This window comes from Phyllostomus discolor, chromosome 7 (assembly GCF_004126475.2).
Source record: "Phyllostomus discolor isolate MPI-MPIP mPhyDis1 chromosome 7, mPhyDis1.pri.v3, whole genome shotgun sequence".
In the NCBI taxonomy this organism is placed as follows: Eukaryota; Metazoa; Chordata; class Mammalia; order Chiroptera; family Phyllostomidae; genus Phyllostomus; species Phyllostomus discolor.
The window spans coordinates 55,687,651-55,712,333 of NC_040909.2; the positions used below are offsets into that span (position 1 = coordinate 55,687,651).

The 24,683-nt window shown below is 39.2% G+C and overlaps 1 protein-coding gene across 1 annotated transcript in view; it reads right to left on the minus strand.

Moving 5' to 3' along the window:
• Positions 1-24,683, minus strand: part of CADPS (calcium dependent secretion activator) — a 478,898-nt gene that overhangs the window by 222,542 nt on the left and 231,673 nt on the right. Inside the window, 2 exon segments of the mRNA XM_036030984.1 lie at positions 10,466-10,587; positions 18,362-18,595. Coding sequence (XP_035886877.1) covers positions 10,466-10,587; positions 18,362-18,595 — 356 coding nt within the window.

The window sequence follows — 24,683 nt, forward strand, 5'->3', positions numbered from 1 at the left end:
CTTCCCTGAAGGCCCCATACTCACCTGTCTCCCTGCAGTTAATTGAGCTCTATATCACAACACAGGGGGTTTTGCTCAAAACAAATAAAGCACTTACCAACACATAGTAAGTATTATCTCAGCAGTGCTCTAACCTCTTTTGAACAAAGGCTCTGACCCGGAAGAAGTTGAAAGAATGGGTTTGTGGAGATACTGGCTGTGGGGGGACTGGATGTTGTGTGTATTGTGACTCTGGATGAATGCTCAGGGAGGACACTGACCTTTTCCATTCCTGCTCTCTTATCACCCAGTGGATGCCAGCCCGCCCTGAGGGTCTGTCCTCCAGCCTTTTGGCAGTAGTGTCCTTTACCATCAGGCAAACTTGACGATTTGCTCCCCATGTGGTTGGAGTCATAAAGCCTGGGTTTGAGGAGTTGTAGGATTTTAGGGCAGACTTCCTAGCTTCTCTGAGCTTTTTCTTTATATGTAAAGAGAGGGATAATTGTTATCTATTTCTTAAGAGTAGCATGTAGGCTCCGGTGAGATTATAGTAGATTTTTGGCTATTAATAATATTTCTTGAGAGGTTATGATATCCTGTTCATTGAACTCTGCCCTTAGCATGGATCATATCATTTTTCAACATCAATACCACAGGGCTGGTTATATTATTGTCTCCTTTTCAAATGTGAGGAAACTGAAGCTCAATGAGGAGAATCCATTTGCTTGAGGTCACCCAGCTGGCAAGTACTAGAACTGGGATTTGGACTAGGTCTGTTAGGCAGAACCATAGAGTACCAGCCAGCTCAGTGCCTAGCACCTAGATTTCAATAAATGGTTGGGGCAATTGTTACTGGTGCTGATTTGCATGAAGAAGGATGATGATCACTGTCATTGGTGGCTCTCCCAGAATTTTGTTAGCACGTTGAGGACAGGGGCCACCTCTGGCTCATCTTTGCAGACTCACCTATGTAGCACTTAACAGTGCTGCTGGATATGGGTTGAATGATGCCTGCTGAGCTGAGTGTCTGCATTGAGATAGAACATCTGTGCTAGTCCTAATGTGTGACAGCACATTTCTCCATTTAAATAGGGCCAGTGATTTAACCCACAAAGGAACTGAATTTATGGAAAGAAAATGAGCCCCATTAGACAGTTTTGCTGAATAGTCAATGATAATCAAATGAACTTCTTTTAGTGGTGTGATTTCTTTCAGAAATATAGGGTGGCAGGGTCAGTTAAAAGTATAGGCTTTGGGTTTGACTTCCGGCTCAGCTATTTATTATCTGTGCAACTTTGACCAAATCTCTCTTACCCTCTCTGAACCTCAGTAAAATGGGAATAACAACAGTACCTATCTTAGAGGTTTTGGTAGGGCATTAAATAAGACATTGACTATGAAATATTTCATACAGCACTTGGCCCAAAGTGTTGAATCAATGTTAATGATCACTATTTTAAACCAAGTTCACTTTTTGTTTTCCATCTCCCCCTTCTCCCTCCAAACAAGAATAAAGCCATGGTAATAATCGCTAACACAATTAGTATGTGACAAGCACTGTTTTAGGTATTTTAGATATGTTAATTAATTTAATTTTCACAAGAATGTAGAAAATGTGGCACAAATAATTGAGCAACATGCCCAAGGTCACATAGCTCAGACATGCACCCAGTGCTGTGCTTTCCTATTCCAGGCTTTAGTCCATGATGCCAGACTGTTTCCATGTACTGATGAATGTAATCCAAGCCTTCCTATTTTCTTATTAGTGAGAGTGTGGAGTTTCTGGGCTGCATCCCATTATTACAGGTAAGTAACTATATCACCCTCCTTTCCAGATTCTCCCTGATCGCTAAGTAATAAGTAGAGTGGTTTTTCACACTTGGGGAGAAATGAATTGGATTTTCACTGAACAGTGATGTGTGATAAGATCGGTTCTCAGATTACTCAGTGTTAGTTATAATGGGCAAGGGAAGTCAGGCAAGGTATTCAAGAGCTAAAGCAGAAAGGCAGTGGACCTAGTGTTAGTTCTTGGAGAGCCATTAAAAAAATACATCCCTGTGTTATGCCTACCTAACATTGGACGACTAATGAAACCAGAACTTTCAAGGATTTCTCACATTTAGATGGAGCTTTATGGTCTAAATGTCAAACTCCAGCCACCACATGATCATCCAGTTCTGGAACTCTTCCTGCCAATTTTAGAAATTTCACCAACTGAAAGTTATTTGCAATTCCTGAAAACTCTGCCTTCAGATCTGCCATTATGAACCTTCTCTGGATCAGCTGGATGAAAAAGAACTATAGGATTGTTGAAGGAGAAGGGATCTTGGATACCACATCTTAGCAATATGGTGACGCTGGAAAGCATGATGACTGATGTGAGATGCAGGTAAATTTACGTGGAGTCGGATGCAGCACTAGAAGCTCCTATTGCAAATCTTGTTCTCTAGCACCTGTTCCTTTCCTATGTCTACCCCGCTGTTCACTGTTTTACTAGCCACCATACTTTCACCCTCCAGCTCATGAGCAAACACAAACTAGTTTTCAATAAAAGTTGTGGCTTTTGGACCCAGCTTTCTGGTCTGGGAGGCAGGACAGTCTCTAAGCATCCCAAACTGTGATTATAATTTTGCTTCTTCCTAACCTACATATCTTCAGGGAGCCTAGCAAAATTGAATTTCTAGGTTAGTGCTGGCCTTTACCATTTATGATTTAATTAACTCTGAAAGAAGCTAAGCCTTTTTCTTAGAAAAGAAATACAAGTGAAATTGTGTATAAGCTTCCACTGAGTACTACGTGAATGTCTCCTGGACTATGACCTTCAGCATGGAGTTTTGAGAAATGTAGACAGATCGGAGCTGATTCTGAGGAGGCTCTTTTCCCATGTGGTACCTTTTGCAGTTCTCAAAAGCTATAGTGGCTCCTGGAGAATTTATTACCCTGTGCCCCAGCACTTGGAATAGTTCCAGCCAGCTTTTCTCCATTGTTCTGTAATGTCAAGGGCTATGTCTGCATTACTCCTCGCTCTAATGCTAATGCCCAGCAAATAGTATATGTTCCATGTTTGTTGACCAACATGCCTATTGTTCCAAGTTTACTTTGGTCCTTAAAGATGCTTCAGGCTTATAGATGGAAATCCAGTCATACCATCCCTGGTTTAAAATCCTCCAGTGGCTTTTCTCCATGGTCTTGGAATGAAGTTCAAATTGTTTATGTAGCCTATAAGTCCTGACTGTCTGTCCCTGCTTTGCTCTTTAGACTCCTCCTGTAGCATGCTTCTCCTCACTGACTATAAACTCTAGTCACATTGTTCTCCTTTCTGGTCCCTTCATACCACACAGCCTTTACACCTACTGTTCTCTGTACCTAAAATGCTTTTCCTAGCTCTTCTAATGGCTGATTCCATCTTATCCTTCAGGTATCAAGTCACACGTTGTCTATGAATTGGTTTCCTTGGCCAATAGAGCACCCTACATGTCCATTGCCTTTTAGTGTAGCAGCCTTTTCATTTCTTTGAGAACAAAAATACAACCTGCTATTATCCTTTATACTTACTTGTTCATTTGTTATTGCCTATGTCCTTTACTAGAGTACACTCCATGAGGTCAAGGCTGGATCTATGTTATTCATTGGCTATAGGCTCAGCCTTAGTTGGAAACAAGTAGAGCATTCCATGAATACTTGCTGAGAGAATGCAAGCACCAGCCCTTCATATCATTCTTTACATGTAAATTTTAAAGGAGACATTCAGGAAAGATATTCTGTTCCCATTTAAAGTGTCACAAGAACCTGCACACAGAAAACTTTTTCATTATATTGGGAAAGGAAGTACTACTAAGAGGATGATACATGAGACAAGGATTAAAGGCTACAGCTTCCTTTTTCTGACTTTGACTTAGTGTAGGGGAGATTTAATGGAACTACATTTCTATGAATAATTTGGTTAGTAAGCTGAGACCATTCTGAGTTGTACCATTAGGACAAATAATACATTTCATAGAACAAAAATGTTATAGAATGTAACTGTTTTTGCTCTTTTTTAAAATATGGTCTCATCAGAAAAGGTACCTTTAGAAAATGCTAGGACTATAGCAAGATTTACCAGTTAAGGTATTTTATTTTTGTATCCCTTGGAAAGTGGTAGGAGATAGTTTGATTGTATTTTTGAATTCCTGACAATAATGAAACCCATACATCACAAAGCTCATGGGTTGTCAGGAAGTGAAATTGTTACATAATCAGATGCCAAATGGCATTCTTGGTTTCAATTTAGAAGAATATAATTTCTGATAAGTCAGCACAATATTGGGCTGCTAACTCAAACTGCCTTTCTCTTTAGCAGAATTACTTACTTTCTCTGGTATTTAATCCTCAGGGCATGCTTTCTTTAGAGGTTAAATTACACTGTACAAATCTACTGAGAGAGACAGATTTCCTTGCATCAATTTTCCCCAAGTAATTTATATACTATCTTCCCAATCTTGGCCATGCCCATTTTCATGGCAAAAGGCAAAAGGCAAAAGATTAACTTTCATGATTTTTAAAAATCATATTTGTGTATCATCTGTGCTATTACTTGCTTAATGCATTTTATTTAAATTAACTCACTTTTTAAATGTTAATATATTTCTTTAAAAAGGAAACCTCATATCACTGCTGCAGTAGACACAGGGGCAACACCAGCCATGATAGGAGGTAACACAAACTACAGTCTGTTATTATCCTTTATACTTACTTGTTCACTTATTATTGCCTATGTCTAATATTAGAGTGTACTCTCCATGAGGCCAAGGCTTTACCTACATTATTCATGGCTGTAGCCCCAGCCTTAGCTGGAAACAAGTAGAGCATTCCATGTGCACTTGTTGAGAGAATGCAAGTGCCAGCCCTTCATATCATTCCTTTTATCTAAATTTCACAGGAGCCATTCAGGAAAGATATTCTCTTTCCAAGAGTATCCCATGACCATTACACAGAAAATTTTTTTGGTCAAACGAGATTTAAACAATGCTATCAAATTCTGCCTGGAGGCTGTTGCCTGTAGAAGGTTTTGAATCTGAGATCTGTGGAGGTGTTCAAGATTTACTGGAACCAAAGCAAAACATTCTTCTTGACTTGGTCAGAAGAACTGAAAAGAAAAGTGACTTCCTTATCATATGGTCTGGTGTTACTCAATGCTGTGTCTTGGTAATACCTAATACAATCTCTCATCAGCAGAGATGAGTGTGCTGCCATTTGAAAAACACTGCCTCGTGGCAAGAAAAGTCCTCTGCTCTGTTTCAAAGGAGCTGGACAAAAATATCTGGGTTCTTTAACCCACAAGTATTTCCCTTCATTGTCATGCTTTCCTGGGATTGCTCACCTAAAAATTGCTTTAGCTTCCACCTCCACTGGTTTCTTTTAAGAGGCAGAAAAAAATGTGTTGCAAATATAGGCAATATTGTTTAAAATAAATATAAATCTTGAAAACATTTGATCATATATTCTCCTGGCTTTCCACACTAAAAACCCAGGAGAGGGTGTATAATCTGCTTAAAAATAATGAACATGTTGTAAGGAAATTGATAACATGAGGGATGAGTCCCGGGTTACACATACACATATCACACACAGCAATTTTCCAAACAAAAAGTATATTTAACTCAGGAACATAGCATTCTTATAGGCAACTGATCCAAAATGACAATTCCAGACAGGGCTCTTGTTCTAAGTGAAGAGATGACATTGATAAAGGAGGTGAGGGAAAGTTTCAAACCTCCATTACTGGGTTTGTACAGTATAAACCAGCATTTCCAATGAATGCTAATAGGTGTTAATTAAAACAAGATTGGAAACTTAGGGATAAATAAATTTATTTACTGTTGGGAATCTCCAAAGCCTTTAAAATGACAGCATATACTGTGAAAAACTCAGAAAGAGAGGACGATGTAATGTCTTATATTTCCCAGCTTTACTTGACCAAGGTTCCACTCTCCCTTTTTGGGAACTGCCCTGCCTGGTATCAGAAGCTGTAACCCTGCCAAGGCTAAGGCTGAGGGAGTGGCCTTGTACTGTAAGCCAGCAAGGAGACAAAAGCTTATCTCCCCGGCAGGAGCCCTGCTTCTGCTGCTTCATTCATAACTGAACCCCAAAGCTTGGTTGGTTAGCCATTGACGGGTAAGATTCCCCAAGGGGGGAATGACCTAAGACAGGCACGATCATGTGGGAGGCCCCCAAAAGAAGGACTTTGGGGGCTACAGCAAAAGGGGGTGATGGACCCTTGCTCCTCGGCTTTGACATAGCCTGAGTCCTCATCCTCTGGGAGAAAATCTCCTTATCGCTTGGCTGCCTTAGTTCCCTTGCTCCACCTAAGCCTGAAACAATGACAGGGTGGTGCAACTCTGTGCTGAAAAAGGTGGGTTCCCCGGGTGATCAGGCCTAAGAAAGAATATGTAAAATCCTGTGAAACCTGCTTTGTTTAGAATACTCTCAGTTGAATGATAAGGGTCCAAGGAAGAAGTAAGTTTGTTCTTTAAAGTTTTACAGCTCTTGACCCTGACTCAAAATAGGCCCTCAGACTTTCTTGCTATCTATTGTTTGATCCTTACGTCCTGGCAATGTTTAAGGAGCTTTACCTGAATCCCTATGCAAATGAAACCAATAAAAAGCCTCTCCAGAGAGGGAAGGGCGTGCTCTCCCCACCAGAGAGAGGGTGGCCAAGGTGCTCCCCATGTGAGGAGTGGCCCTGCTGTTCCTATTCCCCTACAGGACCTGGTTGTCTCTGTGTATGTTTTTAGCATGTTTTGATGAACACCTGCAGCCGAGATGGATACTGCTGGCTGGTATCTTTCCACACTCCCTACCCTTATTTTTCTTAGAGTATTCTACACATTAAAGTTTTAAAAGCACATTCTTGGACAAAGTGGGTTATTATCCAATGTACTCCTGCATTTGTGGCTGTACTTGAAAAAAAAGACAAAAGCTAAGGTGTTCATGTTCCACTTATTGGGTAAAATACTTGGTAGCAGCATCAATAGAATTTATAAGTAATAAATAAAACAGCCTTGAGTGGAATTTTTGTTTTAGAATGTATAAATAAAGTATGGCATCAGCTGGCTGTAAGAAGAGTCCAAGACAAGATTCAGAAGACAAATGGGGCAAGAAAAGACTAAACTTATCAGGTGAGGAAAGTAGAGTTATTAGGACAAATGAATGATAGCCCTCAAAAGGATACTTTTTGGGATAATCAAAATCAAGTAGCAGAGATGACAGCTGAATGGGAGAAACTATAAGTAGAAGAAGAGGAAAGAGAAGAAATATAAGCTCCAAAAAAAAAAAAAAAAAGAAATGATGGAGAAGATTCTGAGTTAGTCCAAACAAGGGAGGAAGAAAATATGCATGCACAAACCAGCTCATTTATCCTACCAAATAAACTGGTGGCAGAGGAAAACTACCATAACTTAATGGTGACAAGGCAAAATGTAAAGCAGAGAATCAGGAAAGAACAGTGGATTTAAATGAAAGACCAGTAATGGTTATAAGGAAAATTTATATAGAAAGGATAAAGGAAAGGACAGGAAGAAGCAAGAGCATTAGTAGATTTCACACTCTGGGTATATTTCTTTAGGAAAATATGGAAATGGCAAATACAGGGCGATCATACCCTCTTCATTGCCATAACAGACATTGTAAGTTGATCATGGCACTCTTTTCCTCTGAATATGGATTTGGCTTCAGAATCCTTCTCAGTACAACACTCTAGGTTGCCACTGCCAATTGATTTGACTTGATGCTAGTTATGAAACTTGCATTCCTACTGTATTAAAAGAAACAACCAGTGAAATGGCCAACCAACCAACCAGTCAACCTACCCTCAGTGGGGTTTTGATAATACCTACTCATTGATTGAAAAGAAATAAAAAATTATATCCTAGCTAGAAAAGCAAAATATTTCAGTGTGAGATATTTACTTATATGGACATAATCATGTACATATATGGATATGAGTGAATATATATGTGGATATGAATATTTAAAGTAGGTAAATCTAAGTATTCCATATTTATTTGTAATCTGAAACTCTGTTTCAAACATTTACAAGCACATGAAATTCAGCTCATCATTTACCCTGGCAACTGAAACCATTAAGCCCAATAAAATGGTATGAATTACATTTTGAGTTAAAATAGCACATGTAAAGCAACAGCCTGTTAGAAAAAATCAAGACTCTTTTCCTTCCTTACCTAACTTGTGGCAACATATCGGGTCCAACATCTTAAAAGATTGTCAGAAACACCAAATAGGTTTTTCTTCTCCCTACGTGGCACATTTTTAAAAAAGCACATAAAAATAATGCAGCATAATATAGTAGAATTGATAGTGATCAGGCCATGGTGAGAGTTGGGAAAAATTTTGAGATTTAATTAACAATAATAAAAAAGAAACCACATTCATTTATGGTTTGAAACTAAGTTTAAAAGTGGAGGAAAAGTGGTGTGTGACAAGCTGCACTGGTTTCCATTTCCTCCTGTGGATGCTCATTAATTTCACCCAGCTTCTGAATGTCCGAGGCCTTTGCCTATTCATGTAGAGAACCACTTGAAGGCACACAATATCCTCATGTTTTCTCTAGTCTGGGAGAGATTTGCTGCTTTCTTTGAACTGTTTTGTTTGAACATCATGATAAATTCTGCTAAATAGCTCATAATGCTGTGGGGGATGAGAGGCAGTGAGGTGCTGTTTGGAGTTACCCTTTCTATGACTTTCTTATGGAATTAACAATAGTAAAAAAAGATTCTTATTAGTCTAAGATGGCTTAGCTGAGATAGAAAAGAAAGGGAGAGAGAGAGACACTAGTTAGGGAGAGAAGGGAGAGGTGATTTCTCAAGAATCCTTGAGGCCCAAGGATCTACTGACCCAAATGAATTTATCAACACCCCTGTGAACCATTGCAATAGGACACTAACTGGTTTCCTGCATTGACTCTGGCCCCCTCCAGTGCAGCCAGAGTGATCTTTTCACAACACATGTCTAATCATATATCTCCATACTAGCTTCTTCTAGTCCCTCACAGTGTGTCCCCTTCTCACTGGCAGCATATTTATACCTTATTATTTGACCTCCAGTCCTACCAGCCTTCTTTCAATTCCTCCTGGTCACAGGGCTGTTGCATAAGCTGACTCTACCTGGAGCCTTCTCTCCACTTCTACTACCCTTGCTAAACTTGTATATGAGGGGGGACCCAAATAAAAACTGGAATTATCTTCTGGAGGATGGGCCCTCCCCTTCACCTGCAGGCTTCCTCTGCTAGGTGAGTGTTCTAGGAACCCATCTGTATCAGTGTACCAGTTGGCATTGTTGTGAGAGGCTGACTTTGGCTTTTGTGAATTTTTTAGAAGACTCTCTCAACCTGTTTGCCCATTTTATGATGGGTGAATTATGAGTGCACCTGTCTACACTGCACTGAGTGCTTAGCAATTTTTGATGAAAAACATCATGACCTCTGTGCTCAATGCTCCCTATTCACCCCATCTTGCTCCAAACAACTTCTTTTTTTCTGTTTCTCAACATGGAAAAAGTCCTTAAAGGGAAATGTTTTGCTGATGTGGAAGAGGTGAAACAAAAAAATGACAGAAGCATTAAAAGGCATCAGAATTGATGAGTTCAAAAACTGTTTTGAGCAGTGGAAAAACCCTCTTGATAAGTGTATTATATCAAATGTAGAGTACTTTGAAGGTTACTGAAGTTTAAGCATGTAAGAATAAATACAAAATATTTCATAAATAAATTCTTTTTTTGGGTCCCCTCTCATAATATTAGTCCAAATGTGTTATAACTCCTAAAGAAAACTAACTCTGATTCTGCCCCCACAAGCTTGTTCAGGTCCCCCGATATGTCCTCTCAAAGCACTCTTTCCTCCTCAGCATTAATAACTATTTGTAGTTATACTCATGTATTTGTGCGATTACTTTTCTGATGCCCACACTCAGATGTAAGGTCTATAGAACCATAACAGTGACTATTTTCCTTCATACTGTGCAATAATACCTTGCACACACGCAGTGAGCATTGGACAGATACCTACTGACCTAAGGAAAAAGGTACTGGATTGGGTCTAATATAACAGACTGCTTTGTTAATATATTTGTAACTGTGGCACATAAAGATTTTGAAAAATAGTTGTTTATATAGTAAACCAAATATTATTTAGAAAATATAATAAAACAAATTTATATCAGACTCTCTTGCACAGCTCTCTAAGGTAAATACATAAAGCCTCCAGAAGAGAAACTGTTTCTTTAATTTCCTTCTATTCTCTGCTTTAAAGGAATTTGAACAAGTGTTATGGCTGCCAAATAGAAATATAATCAAGTACTCTTGTTTGAAAAACAGAGTATGTGCCTTCTAGAACTTTCCAGGGAGATCAGACCTTTCACTTGGAGTTAGCCAAAATGGAGCCCATGAGCACAACCTTGTGGACGATGAAGGGTGGAGAAACAAAACTTACGTGGGTTTAGAGGCCTCAGCCTGGTCTGTCTGTAGTTTTTCTCCCCCTTCCACCTCCATCGTGCAGTACACAATGCGATTGGGAGCCAAGGATTTGAGGCCTTGGACTTCCATGATCACCACCTGGAAACAATCACACACAGTGGGGGTTATTGCCAAAGCACATGGGCAGAATCATCTACAGGAAACTATATGAAAGACAAGGAATTACAAAAGAGCCAACAAGTACCTGATAGCTTCTATTAGGTTTCTACCAGCCATGCTGGGACCAGTCTAGCATGAAGATGTAATTTTTACAACATAGCTCATTGCCTCCCCGATGGAAAGACAAGGCTCACTAATTCATATCCTCATAGGAGCCATATAATGTAAAATGGGCTACTCTTTTCTGTGTTAGTCACAGGACCAGTTTTCATTTCTGCAAAGAAATTGGCTCTCTCCTATGGCTTTCTCTCTCTCCCTTTTTTAATATAGGAGTTTTAAAAGATATGTTTATTAATTTTAAAGAGAGGAGAAGAAAGAGAAAGAAACATTGATGTGTGGGGAAAACATTGACTGGTTGCCTCCCATACATGTCTCAACCAGGGACTGAACCCACAACCTAAGTATGTGCCCTGAGGTGGAATTGAACCCACAACTGTTTGGTGTATGGGATGACACTCCTACCAACTGAGCCACACTGGCCAGGGCTCTCTCCTATTTCTTTAAAAATAATCTAGCTTTTAATTCAGCACTCAGCAGAGGTAATGTAAATGAGTTTACATTTCCCTTTATAATAAGGTAAGTGATGATGTAAGTGCTAACATAATGGGCAAGTAGCATTCAGCATTAGAGTCAGAGACCACAGACAGCAGAGGTGTCAAACTCATTTTCACTGGGGGCAACATCAGCCTCGCAGTTGCCTTCAAAAGGCTGAATGTAATTTTAGGACTGTATAAATGTAACTATTCCTTAACTAGAGGCAAGGAGCTCTACATTAGGCCCTTTGAAGGCAATGGAGAAGCTGACGTTGCTCTTGGTGAAAATGAGTTTAACCCCTACCATAGAGAGTAGTGGGGATGTTGGCAAACTGGAGAGCAACGTCCATCTAAATGGAGCAGTTGATACTCAGTTACAGCCCATTGTTCCTTTGTTTTTCCTGGGCTCACTGGTGCCAGATACTCTAATTTTTTCTACCAGAAAAACGGAAATATGAATCAGAATCAAAGTCAGAAATCTGATTTTGAAATTTTGATAATAATCCAAAAAAGGGAGGAGTAAAATACACAAACTGTGCAGTCCAACATTGTGGGATCAAAACAAAAATGTCTCTGTAGCTGCATACTCTTGGTGGACCAAGACATGTCTTTTACTACTCCTGGTGTTTCCCATTTCTACCTTCAGACTCCAGTCAATCCCCTGCTATTATTCTCATATTCACTGGGATGCCGCATCACTTATCAGAGATAGGGGAGGAGAATGAGGTAAAGGCAGAGACACTGATTTAAGAATCTGAAACAGGAAGCCAGAGAGTCCCAAAGAAGTTGGACCCAAGAAGGAACACACCAAGGCTCATCATAATTACATTACCCAAGATTAAATATAAAGAGAGAATCCTAAAAGAAGCAAGAGGAAAGGAGAAAGTTACTTACAAAGGAATGCCCATAAGACTATCAGTTGATTTCTCAAAGAAACCTTGCAGGCAAGAAGTGGCTGGAAAGAAGTATTTGAAGTCATGAAAGGCAAGGACTTACATCCAAGATTACTCTATCTAGCAAAGCTATCATTTAGAATGGAAGGGCAGATAAAGTGCTTCCCAGATAAGGTCAAGTTAAAAGAGTTCATCATCACTAAGCCCTTATTATTATATGACATGTTAAAGGGACTTATCTAAGAAAAAGATGATGATCAAAAAAAAATGAAACAGTAAAATGACAACAAACAACTATCAACAAATGAACCTAAAATAAAAGAAAAACAATGAAAACAAAAACTAAGCAAGCAACCAGAACAGGAACAGAATCAGAGAAATGGGTATCACATGGAGGGATTTCAGTGGTGAGAGGGAAGGGAGGAATAGTGGGGGGGAAAGTACAGGGAAGAAGAAGCATAATTAGCAGGCATAAAATAGACAGGGAGAGATAAAAAATGGTATAGGAAACAGAGGACTCAAAGAACTTATATGTACAACCCATGGACATGGACATGAACTAAGCGGGAGGATGCTGGAGGGTTGTGGGGCAGGGCAGAGAGGGGAGAAAGGAGGAAAAATTGGGAAAACTAATAGCATAATCAATAAGAAAACACTTAAGAATCTGAAACAAACAACATGCATCAGGAATCTATAATGAGTAATATATATTAAAAAACCAATTATACTCTATAAAAGGTAATCACATTACAAAAGGAAAGGATATGGGTGCACAAAAATGTATACTTATTTAATGGGCTTGATTCAAGAAAGTACAATGGGGCTGGCACTGAACCAGGATTCACAAGTCACAGTTTTACTGCTAAATAGCCCAGTGGTTCTCAAACTTAGTGTGAATGAAAATCATTGGCAGGGCTTGTTAAACCAGAGGCTGCTGGACTCCACAACCAGTTTCTGGTAAGTAGGTCTTGGGTGAGGCCCAAGGCTTTTTATTTTTAACAATTTTTCTGGTAAGCTAATGTGATGCTGCTGATCCTGGAGTCATACTTTGAGAACCATTGTACTTTTCATGACATGTTGGGCAAATGACTTGCCCTTGATGCCATTCCACTTTTCTTTTCAAACTCCTGAACCTGTTTTCTCATCTGTAAAGTGGGGATATGAGTCCTATCTCTCACTGTGGCTGTCGTGTGAGGACCAAGTGATATATATAATTGACAAACTTTTATACTGGGAAGAACTGTAGAAATGAGAAGAAATGGGAGGAACAAGAAAAAGAACACACTTTTTGGAATTCAAAGGATCTGAGTTCAAGTCCTAGATCTGATTCTTCCATTGTAAGTTCCTTAACCTCTTTGAGGCTTTGTTTCCACATCTGCAAATGCCTCAAAAGATGGTTGTAAGGATCACTGAGTGAATAATGGCAGAACACGGTGTATAGTGGCATTCTATAAATACCTACTATTTTTCATCAGAGCACTCCCCTTGCCCATGGGGCCATGCCATTCAGCATCCTGGACCTTGGTTCTCTTGCTGTAGTTAACTGCTCTCTGGTGTCCCTTCCAGGCAGATAGTTCTATAATTACATAAAATCTGTCTTGTACCAACCTAAAAATTCAATTCCTTAATGAGATGACTGCCTCTCCCCCTCTTCTTTCTTCTTCTCTTTGTGTTCCCCAAATACATTCACTAATACACATAAAATGATGTTTGCTGGCAGTATTGGTGTGATGTGCAATTTTGTGTTTGAATTAAAAAGTATTTGGGAGCCTTGGGGCATTTTATTCTTTACTTGAACTTACAAGTTAAAGCCTGTTTGAATCATGTGTATATGTCAGTGTGGTTGGGCATTTGCTCACATCAATATTTCAGATAATCAGTTGTGTAATATTGAGTACTAATTAAGAATTAGAAAATTACAGATTTAAAAGCTTCATGAAAATCAATAAACTACTTTTTTCTCCTTTCTGTAGAAAGACAAGAGGCAGTAGGGAATAAATTGCCACCTCTAATTGGCAATAATCATATTCAAAGAAATGTAAGAAAAAGCATTCAGTGCCTCAGGTAGCAGTATTAAAAAAAGAAAGTTTCTGTGAAATTACACTGATGATTTTTTCACACACCACATGCTCTGTATTTAATTGAATACGATTTCTTTCAACTGCAAAATACATGTTGAAAATATTGTAATGTGGCTATCTCTACCCAAAATGAGCATGAACAAATTACCTGTGGTTAATTCACAGTAAGCTTTAATGATGTTCTAGAAAATTAATTCAGTTTTTACAAATTCTAATTACATCTAGAGAAATTTAATCTATTCTTTTGGTCTCCCCAAATGTAGGGCCATCATAAAATCCTTGGTGGGTATTGAGCTTAAGTAAATTACAAATGGTTCTCAAACTTGGGAATGTATAAGAAATACCTGGATAACTCATTAAAATGCACATTCCTGGGACTTTCAGTCAAGATGGCAGCATAGGCAGACATGGCTTGCCTATTCACAAAACCACATCAAAATTACAACCAAAATAAAGAACAGCCATCACTCAGAACTGTCAGATTGAGTTGAATAAAAGTCTGAGAGCTATGAAATTACAGAAACCATACCCATCCAGACAGATAGGAGAAGCACAGATGCAGAACAAGCTAGTCCCCTACCTACATGTGGTGGATAAAAATTCAGGAGGGATATCTTGGGAGCAAAGAGTCCCAGCCCCACACCAGGACCACCAGCCCAGGGTTCTAGTGTCAAGAAGATAAATCCCTACAACTTCTGGCTACAAAAAAACAGCAGGGTTTGAGTCGATGAAAGAAACTTCTGGAGCCCCAAGCAGCTCCTCTTAAAGAACACACACATGGACTTGCCTACTCAGACTCACTTCCTCTGGGCTCTAGCACCAAGGTAGCAGCTTGTAAGGCACCAGTGTTATACAATGACAAACTGAAATGTCTGGTATCAAGGCAAGCAGAGGCCTTTGTCCCTTTTCTAAACCCTATCCCTACAGAGTCAGCAAACTGGTACCATATCTGAGACTCCATCAACAAGGTTACCATTATTTGACCCTCCTTGGAGATCCCCAGAGACTCCAGCCCACCTAACTTACAGGCCCACCCAAGCTGCTTTTCTGCATAGATGGCTGGTCTTGGCTCATGTTTCACAGCTTTCTAAATCTTTTCTAACAAGTAACAGCTGGCTTTAGTGAGCCCCAGGTCTGCAACTAGCAGCAGCCAGCCTAGATTCACAGCTTGACTTTGACTGAGGATCTCCAAGCCCAGCACAAGTAGCAGCCATCTCCGATTGCTCTATAGCTCAGGCAGGGTGGCTCCAGGCAAAACACAGGTGGCGGCTGACCTTGGCCTGCATCACCTAGGAAACCCTAGGGCCAGCAAACCCACTAGACAGCTACAGACCCTGTTGGAAAACCACCGCACTGCCCCTGCACAGTTGATCCTCCATGGAGGGCAGAAGTTGGTGGTCAATGGTCACAGCTAATCCTTGCTGCTTGACTAGCCTAGGTAAATCCCTCCCATTGATCTGCCAACAGCATTCAAGTCTCAACTACAAGAGGAGGGTGTACTCAGCCCACACAAAGGGTGCATTTCAAGTACCCAGCTTGGGTGATAGGGGAGGTGACTGGACCTTATAGGACACCTACTGCATTAGGCCATACTACCAAGACATGGAGTCAAAATAGCTCTACTTAATACATAGAAACAAACACAAGGAGGCTGCCAAAATGAGGAGACAAAGAAACATAGCCCAAATGAAAGAACAGATCAAAACTCCAGAGAAAGAGCTAAATGACATGGAAATAAGCAATCTATCAGATGCGGGTTTCAAAACATGGGTTATAAGGATGCTCAAGGAATTTAGTGAGGACCTCAAAAGCATAAAAAAGATTCAGTCAGAAATGAAGGATAGACTAAATGAAATAAAGAACAATTTATAGGGAAACAATAGTAGAGTGGATAAAGCTGAGAGTCAAATCAATTATATGGAACATAAGGGAGCAACCAACAATTAATCAGAACAACAAAAAGAAAAAGGAATTAAAAAAATGAAGATATTATAAGCAGCCTCTGAGACAACTTCAATAAGTCCAACATTTGCATTATAGGTGTGCCAGGAGGAGAAGAGAAAGAGCAAGAAATTGGAGATCTATTTTTAAAATAATGAAAGACAAATTCCCTAATTTGGTGAAGGAAATAGACATGCAAGCCCAGGAAGCACAGAGAGTCCCAATTATGATGGATGCAAAGAGGCCCACTCTAAGACACATCATAATTGAAATGCCAAAGGTTAAATATAAAGAGAGAATCATAAAGGTGGCAAGAAAAAAGAAGTTAGTTACTTATGGGGGAGTTCCCATAAGACAGTCAGCTGATTTCTCAAAAGAAACTTCACAGGCTAGAAGGGATTGACAAGAAATATGAAAAGTCATGAAAAGCAGGGACCCACAGCCAAGATCGCTCTACCCAGCAAAGATGTCATTTAGAATGGAAGGGCAGCTAAAGAGCTTCCCAGACAAGAAAAAACTAATGGAGTTCATTATCAGCAAACCATTATTATATGAAACATTAAAGGGACTTATTTAAGAAAAAGAAGATCAAAACTATAAATAATAAAATGGCAAAATATACAAATCTATGAACAACAGAATCTTAAAAACAAGCTAAGTAGACAAGAACAGAAACAGAATCATGGACACAGTGTTTTGATAATTGGCAGATGGGAAGGAGGGGTGGGGGAATGGGTGAAGAGATGAGGGGATTAAGAAGTACAAATAGGTAGTTACAGAATAGCCATGGGGAGGTAAAGTACAGTATAGGAAATGAAGTAGCCAGAGAATTTATACACATGACCAAAGGACATGAACAATGGTGTGGAGTTTGCCCGAGGGAGTAGAGGTTCTAGGTGGAGGGGACAGAGGGAGAAAAATCAGGAAAACTGTAATAGCATAATCAATAAAATAATTTTTAAAAATAAATACAGTGCACATTCCTGGGCTGCATTCACCCATAGAATTCATATTCTTTTTCTGATAACTTTACTGAGAATATATTACATATTATATAATCAATCCATTTCAGGAGTTTAAGTAATATTTTAGTAAATTTACTTAGTTGTGCAACCACCATCATTAATTAGTTTGAAAACATTTGAATGTCCCCCAATAAGGTCCCACATGTGCATTTCCAACCCCTGCCTCAGAAACACTAAATTACTTTGTGTTTCTGGAGATTTGCTTTTTCTGGACATTTCATATCAGTGTAATCAAACCATATGTGTTTACTTGTATCTGGTTTATTTCACTAAGCGTAAGTTTGAGGTTCAATAAATCAAGGTATTTTTTAGTAGTTTGTTTTCTTTAATTGCTGAACAGTATTCCCTGGTATGGATGTACAACATTTTACCCTTTCACCAGTTGATACTCATATAGATTGTTTCTATTTTGGCTATTATGAATAATGCTGCTATAAACACTTGTGAGCAGCTCACTGTGGGACATGTGTTTTCATCTCTCTGGGGTAGATATCTAAGAATTGGAGATGCTGAATCGATGGTGGTTTTATGTTTAACTTTTTAAGAAAACACCAAACTATTTCCAAAGTGACTGCCCCATTTTAAATTCCCACCCCCTAGAGATTTGGGCCAAAGGTGATCTGTATCCTGAATCAGCTTCCCAGGTAATTTTGATGAAGCTAGATCAGAACCACTCCTTAGAGTATATGTATGCAAAACAAACATCTGAGTAGAAGTTACAGAGAAATTAATTGACATATTGTGCATTCTATCATAATTCTGACCCAAATGGGCTTTCCCTCTGGGATGTGAAATAAACTACAAAAGCTCCACAAGCACAGGCTCTCCAGCATGTGCCCAGCAAGAGAGATAATGGGAAAGAAAATTCATAGCTTATCATGAAAAGACACTCTATAACATCTCTCATAAATTCAATACAGGTTGCCCAAATTTTAAACTTTGTAAATTGCATAGGTCTTTACAAAATCCTTGACCACTGCTTTAAGACAGTAAAGTAATGCAATATTAAATGTAGTAAGTGGTTCTTAAGAGCATTTCCTTGAAGTACAGGTTCCTAGAACTTGGGAGTCACTTGCTGATTCGCTGACTATGCTCAGCAAGCAGTGATTTTAGTAACTGCTCCTGAGGTGCAAGGAAGAAAACAAGATGACTATGATGCCTCTAATCATATTGTGCTGCTTACTGTGCCCAGAAACTTTCAAAGGTTTAGAGCTTTTTACCTCCAAGGAGAAAACCAGCACAACATCTGACTTGGAGAGTTGGTTCTCACTCTCTTCGCCCATGTCGATGATGGAAGCATTGTGGCTGCGTTTGAGTTTCTGAAGCTTGAATTCACCACCTTTGGACACTGGCATGCTCTCCAAGTTGGCCATGAGCAGGTTGACGGATGACTTCAGCTCTTCGATGTACATGTTTTCCATTTCTTTGGATACAAACTTGGGAAATTTTCGTTCCTTGCAAAGAAAAAACAATATGAAGAGAGAAGTAAATAGAGATTGATTTACATAGAAGGTTTACATTTTATAGCTAGGGTTATGATAATATCTACCTCTAGGGAACCTTGCCCAGATATGGTGGCACTGTGCTAGAAAAATGTTCAGTCTATTTGAGTAGATAGTTGCCTGTCTTCTAGTTCAAATCCCTGATAGGTAACAAAAGTACATAAACATGTAGCAAACACGAGTCAAATGTTTTATTGTAGTTTTATATTGCATCCCCTCTGCCCAGTTTTTTTGCAGCAAATTTGATTTGTGGAAAGAAAACTGGGGTAGTATTTTTCAGCTCTGGCCTTTGTTGAAACAGTTCTTTTCATCAAAACACAATTAGTTAGTTTTCAATTATGGCAACAGAAAGATACCCTATTTCTGGACATCAATAGAAACTTTCTCAGATGAATAATTCAAAGGGAGCTCATTTGAGATGTTTCAAACATAGCCTTTGGCTACTTCTGAAAAGAATACCTTTTTTTCCAGAAAAAATTAATGAAGCAATGAAACATGTGATTAATATTCTTTAGAAAGGAATATAAAGCAATTCAGTATCAAAACTGACCTGTTTTTTTTATGTCCTTGCTTATGAATTCAGCTGTAAAGGCAATATGTTTTAGCCATGCTATTTGTTTGTTCCGGCCTGCAAGTTGTCCAGGTACCTTGAATATACTTTGGATTTATTACTCTCTCAAATAATCGTTTCCTACTTGAAACATAAATTTGCCCTCTCTAGCTCTGTTCCATAACTGACCAAGTGAGGAGCAAGCCAAATCAGTTTGACTAATTTTGCAAGTGACAGAAAAATCTAACTTGAACTGCCTTAAACAGTAAAAATAATTTATTGGTTTGAAAATGTACTGGAGGTAGATCCAGCTTCAGGTAAGGCTGTACTCAGCACTCAGATGATATCATCACAACTTAATGAGTTTTGACTCCAAATCTTGGTTTGGATTCTTCTGGGTAGGTTCATGCTCAAAATTGCTCCCCTTAATGTCACAAAAAGGTTGCTAAAGATCTGAATGTCAGAACATCACATAACACTATTTAAAGGAAGAGTGAATATCTTCCTCTGTAATGCCAATCCATGGAAGATGGAGTCTTTAATCTGAGCATTCTCACCCAAAGTCTGACTTATATACATACCCTGAACCAATTTCTAAGGCAAGTAACATGCTGTGCTGAATTCCTTAGGCATGAGTTACATCTTTTATCCCTGAGGATGGGGTAGAACACTACCTAGATCACAGGAATATGAATTGGTTTCCCAAATCTGGGTAGCAAAAAATAATATGTCTAGGACATGGGCACCTGACACAAAGTCAACAAATTAAGTGACCACTAATCAACCAGATTTATTCTCTCAAGCAATTGAACTGAGAGATATTGAGATTGTAGTCAGTGGTGGAGCTGAAATAGTAGATAATGCAGATATTGACAAAGAATAAAGAGAAAGGTGTAGAGAGAGAGGGAGAGAGGCAGGGAGGGAAGTGAAGAGTGGGGAACAAGCTATCTAGAGTCACAGGAAAGAAGCTTTGACTTTTACTAGTTGCCTAATTCCCATGAAGTTTGGTTATTCCTTTTTCATTCTGGTTCCTTGAGATTCTTTTTTCCTTTCAATAACTCCCTCTACCCACTAGTTAGCTAGAAGGATATTTCTTCTATCACACCATAAAGCTTCACTCAGATTCACATAGTGGATCCTCCATATAGACTTGGAGATGCATTGTTGCTCTGCCAGTCTTCTTCCTGACCAGAGATTGTCATAAGTATTTCCCCTTCCTCCTGCCTCCCTAGGTAACTCTCAGCCATCTTGTCACCTTCCATATTTCAGCCTCACAACTTAACTTTCCTAGACTGGGTCCTCTATTGTACTTTCTTGTAATTCTTAGCTCATCTTCTTGGTAACACTTATTACAATTAATCAATCAATATATTATAAAATTTGTTTAATGACTGTTTCTCCTTCTGGGTCACTAGGTAGGACCATACCTATCTTGACACATCTGTTAAATTCTTGCTCTCTAGAATAATGTTTGGCATATAGTAAATATTTAATACATAAAAGTTGAATGAGTAAATGAATGGCTTGTCAAAATGCCTATACTAAATATCAATGCAGCTAAATCTCATCTGTGAGGAGGAGGTGAAAAGATGATGAATTAAGTTCCAGGAGAACATTGAGATTCTGCTTTTCCATGTAAATGTATACTGAGATCTGAAATCCTCCCAGCAGCCTTAGAGTACAAACTCCTTCTGGAACCTCTTGGTACAGTCATTTCCTGGTTTATGGTTGGACTCAGCACACTGTGTGGTGCTTTCTGAACACTCTGTGAGTGAATGTGAGGAGGGAAGCAGGATGGAGGGCTCTAAAATATGATGACAAGTAGAGGAGTGCTATAGGATCTAGTCCTGATTCAATGCAAGAGTCTTATTCCTCTAAAACTTATGCATAGTGGGCTTGATTTTTATAATTCTGGGATTCAATCAGGGAACAACTATGAACCTTAAAAACTTGGGTACCCTGTATGGAGAAGGTCATAGAAATGTGAGGAATTGGCTGCTGGGCCATCACCACTTAGAAAACATTTAATGCCACCAACACTGTGCCTGACACCGTTGGGCACAGGACAAACATGATGTAAGGATGAACTGTTCTCCTGGAGCTTATAGCTACTGGGGAGAAAGATCTATGAGGAAACATCAAGGCCAATGTTGTAATGGAAGCCTATGAGATATGAAGTATTCCTGGGAGAATTAGGGTGGATTTCCAAAGGTGATGACTCTTTGGGCTAAGAATCTGGTCAATGAAGAAGAGTTTGCCATCAAGCTGAATTGGCTGAGAGAGGGCCACTGCTATTTTCTCCTTCCCATGGAAAATGTAACAGGCAACTATGAATCCAAGAAGAGCTATGTAACTGTATATGGTCACAACATATTTCCTCATCTCCTTTTGGGCATGGCCTCTCATGAGAGTAAAGAGAAAAATGAGGTAGTTTAATTTATTGCCAAATAGTAGTCTCCAAGCAGCAAAGGTTACATCCCAAGAGCTTGAAGGCTGTTACACTGATCTATCTCTTTCCTCCTCCTATTGGAGCCCAAACCTCATAACTACATAGTATTCCCAGGGAGCTAGGTAAGTGGTGTCTTGGATGTTTACTGGAAGCTGCTGGCCTTATAGTTGCCATAGAGACAGTGAGAAAGCCATCATGTCTATGACATGTCCTCTTTCCTACTAATCAACCTTGAGAGACCTTACTAGTGCAGACCCTTTTATTCCACTCATCTTCAGAAATCATCCAAGGTCTTTTAACATCATGGTCTTGAAGTTTTAGAAGAAGAGCTAGTGGCCATTGACAACATTCACTCTGGCCCACAGCTGGCATCCACCACATCTTCATGCAGCAGAATATTGGAAAAATCCAAAGAAAGATCACTCTAAGAAACTGGGCAATTCCTAATGATATCATAAAAACAAGCTCATAAAACTGAAGTGTGCAAGGGAAAACAAGGCCATTTTTCTGCCCTGAGTACGTAAGCCTTGAGAAGAAATTGCATTGTGTCAGTCTAAGCTGAGGTTCTTGAGGGGAGTTTTTAGCAGCAGACCCATCACAAACACATTTCAATGCTGAAGATGTGTCAAAATAAGGGAAATATAGTTGTCTATCTTGACTGCTACTTTCCCAAGCATCAGAGTAAATTAGCCTTGACAGAAGGATTGTGTTTTTTTCATACTGCTTTATGAAAGACATAGCATACAGGTGAACAAAGTCTTCCAAATAAATCTTTTGCTGGACATTTATTTTTGTTTTGGGCTGATAACATTCTTCAGTGAGGATGGTCCCCCAAGGATAAATTTCTGCCAGGGTTGTGTATGCTCTGCAACATTCAGGGATTTGGGGAACATCTTGAAAAACAGCATTTGAAAGTACTAACAGCTCTCTCAGCCATTTGCTTTGCTTTTCTGCTTTTGCATTTTTAGCCACAGAAGACAAAGTGAGTATGTGTAAAAACTAACAAGGGTACCCCCAGTTAGACAGAGGATCCTTAGACCCCAAAGGCTCAAATGACATACACTGGCAGACAATCAGAAGGAAAGAGGTGGCAGAAGAAAATGTTCTAGACATGGGAGCTTGCCAGTAGTGATGCAGCTATTCAATCCAATCTCTCAAGTGCTTCCTGGGACCCTATCATATGTCAGGTAGTATAGTTGTTACTGGTAACAACTGGTAATGATAAATGAGACACTGGTTACTGGTAATGATAAATGAGTCAGCAGAGGGCAGTGGTATGAGGGGAGCCATGATAGAAAACAACCAAATTGATACCATGTGTCACATGAACAGAGGCATGCACAGGGTACAAAGGTCACCAGGGAACCATACCCAGTCCATGTTAGCGAAACAGACTCTACTTTGAATCCTGGATCTGCTACTCACTGGTTGTGTGAATTGGATAGGTTTCTTAATATGCCTGGATTTTAGTTTCCACATTTGAAATGGGGATAAAAAAAACCTCATAAAGTTGTTATGAAGAGTAAAAGATAATAACAAACATTAATACTTCTGACCACTAACAATGTGCATGTGTGTGTCCATGTATATGGATATATATACACACCATGTATCTATATATGTATACACACATATATACTCATATCCATGTACACATTCACATGTATGTATATAAATATGCATACATATTTATATATATGACACACATATATACACACATATATATGCGAATATATACACACACATATATACACACACATATACACACACACATACATATCCATATATATCAGGTAGTGCACTACCACCAATACCACTAACAACAATACCACTAATAATAATGGTGACCACAGTAAAGATCATGATGCTAGTTGGTATTTACTGAGTGTTAACTGTGTATTGGCTAGTAATCTAAGCAGTTTACATGTTACCTCATTTAATTTCTCCAAAAACCCACTGAGGCTAGTGTCATTATTTATTCCTGGTTTCTGGAGGAAAATGAGGCATAGAAGTTAAAGCAATAATTAGTAGAATTGCATTTGAAACCCACAATCCATGTTCTTAGCTGCCATATACCAGGGCAGAACTACCTGGCCGAAATGGCAACAGACCTGAGGTAAGCACTGTGGGCCTCTCAGCATGGTGACCCAGCACTTGTCAAAGATCTGGTGACAGCCAGTCCTCCACAGCAGGACCATTCCACTATTACCAGTGAATGTGGATGGTGGGCATAAAGGAAAGTGTAGGGGAATGTGGGGGAGAGCCTGGGCATGGTAAACAAGAATAAGAAGGTCTTGGTAGTAACTTGTCCAAATCAGCATCACAGGCATTAGAAAGCATTTTTAACACAGGAATCATAGATTCCTGGATTGGCTTCTTTGCTTAAACTCTTCTTTGAGTGGCTTGGTCTTACTTCCTTAGCTTTTATGAATTGAATGGACTTCTTGTCAGTGGAATGAATGTCAGGGGGAACTCCTTGGCATTTAGATTTTTCCTTGAACTCAGATTTCCCTTGGTTCTTAGCTGCCTGACAAGGGCCAGAATCAGGGAGATGCTCCCTACAAACATTATTTCATGCAAAAAAAAATGCACTAACTTCTGTGTTCATGGGCACTGTCCTAGTTCATGCTGTACAGTGGATGCTTGGTACAGCAATGTTAATTTATAAGCTGGGACTAGTATCATCCTCTGGTAGGAGAGCAATCCATTTTTTCCCAATTTTTGGCAATGTATGAAGCAGAACTTTTTTTTATCAGGGAAATATTAGATCTTATTTCTCTCCTGGGGGCATATTCTCATCAATGTTTACAACAGGACCATGGAATAAGATGGGAATTTTGCTCTGCAGAGAATATAGGTCTCAATGACAACTTCACATTTAAATGATAGCTTGAAAAAACCTCTGCCACTTATACCACAAAAGCTGTATTACTTGTCTTAGCTAATTAGGTCAAGAATTTTGGGATTTCACCCTAGAATGTGGCTGAAAGAACTGGCAAATAGCAGCACTAATGCCACAATCTGCCTATTTAAGCTTCAAT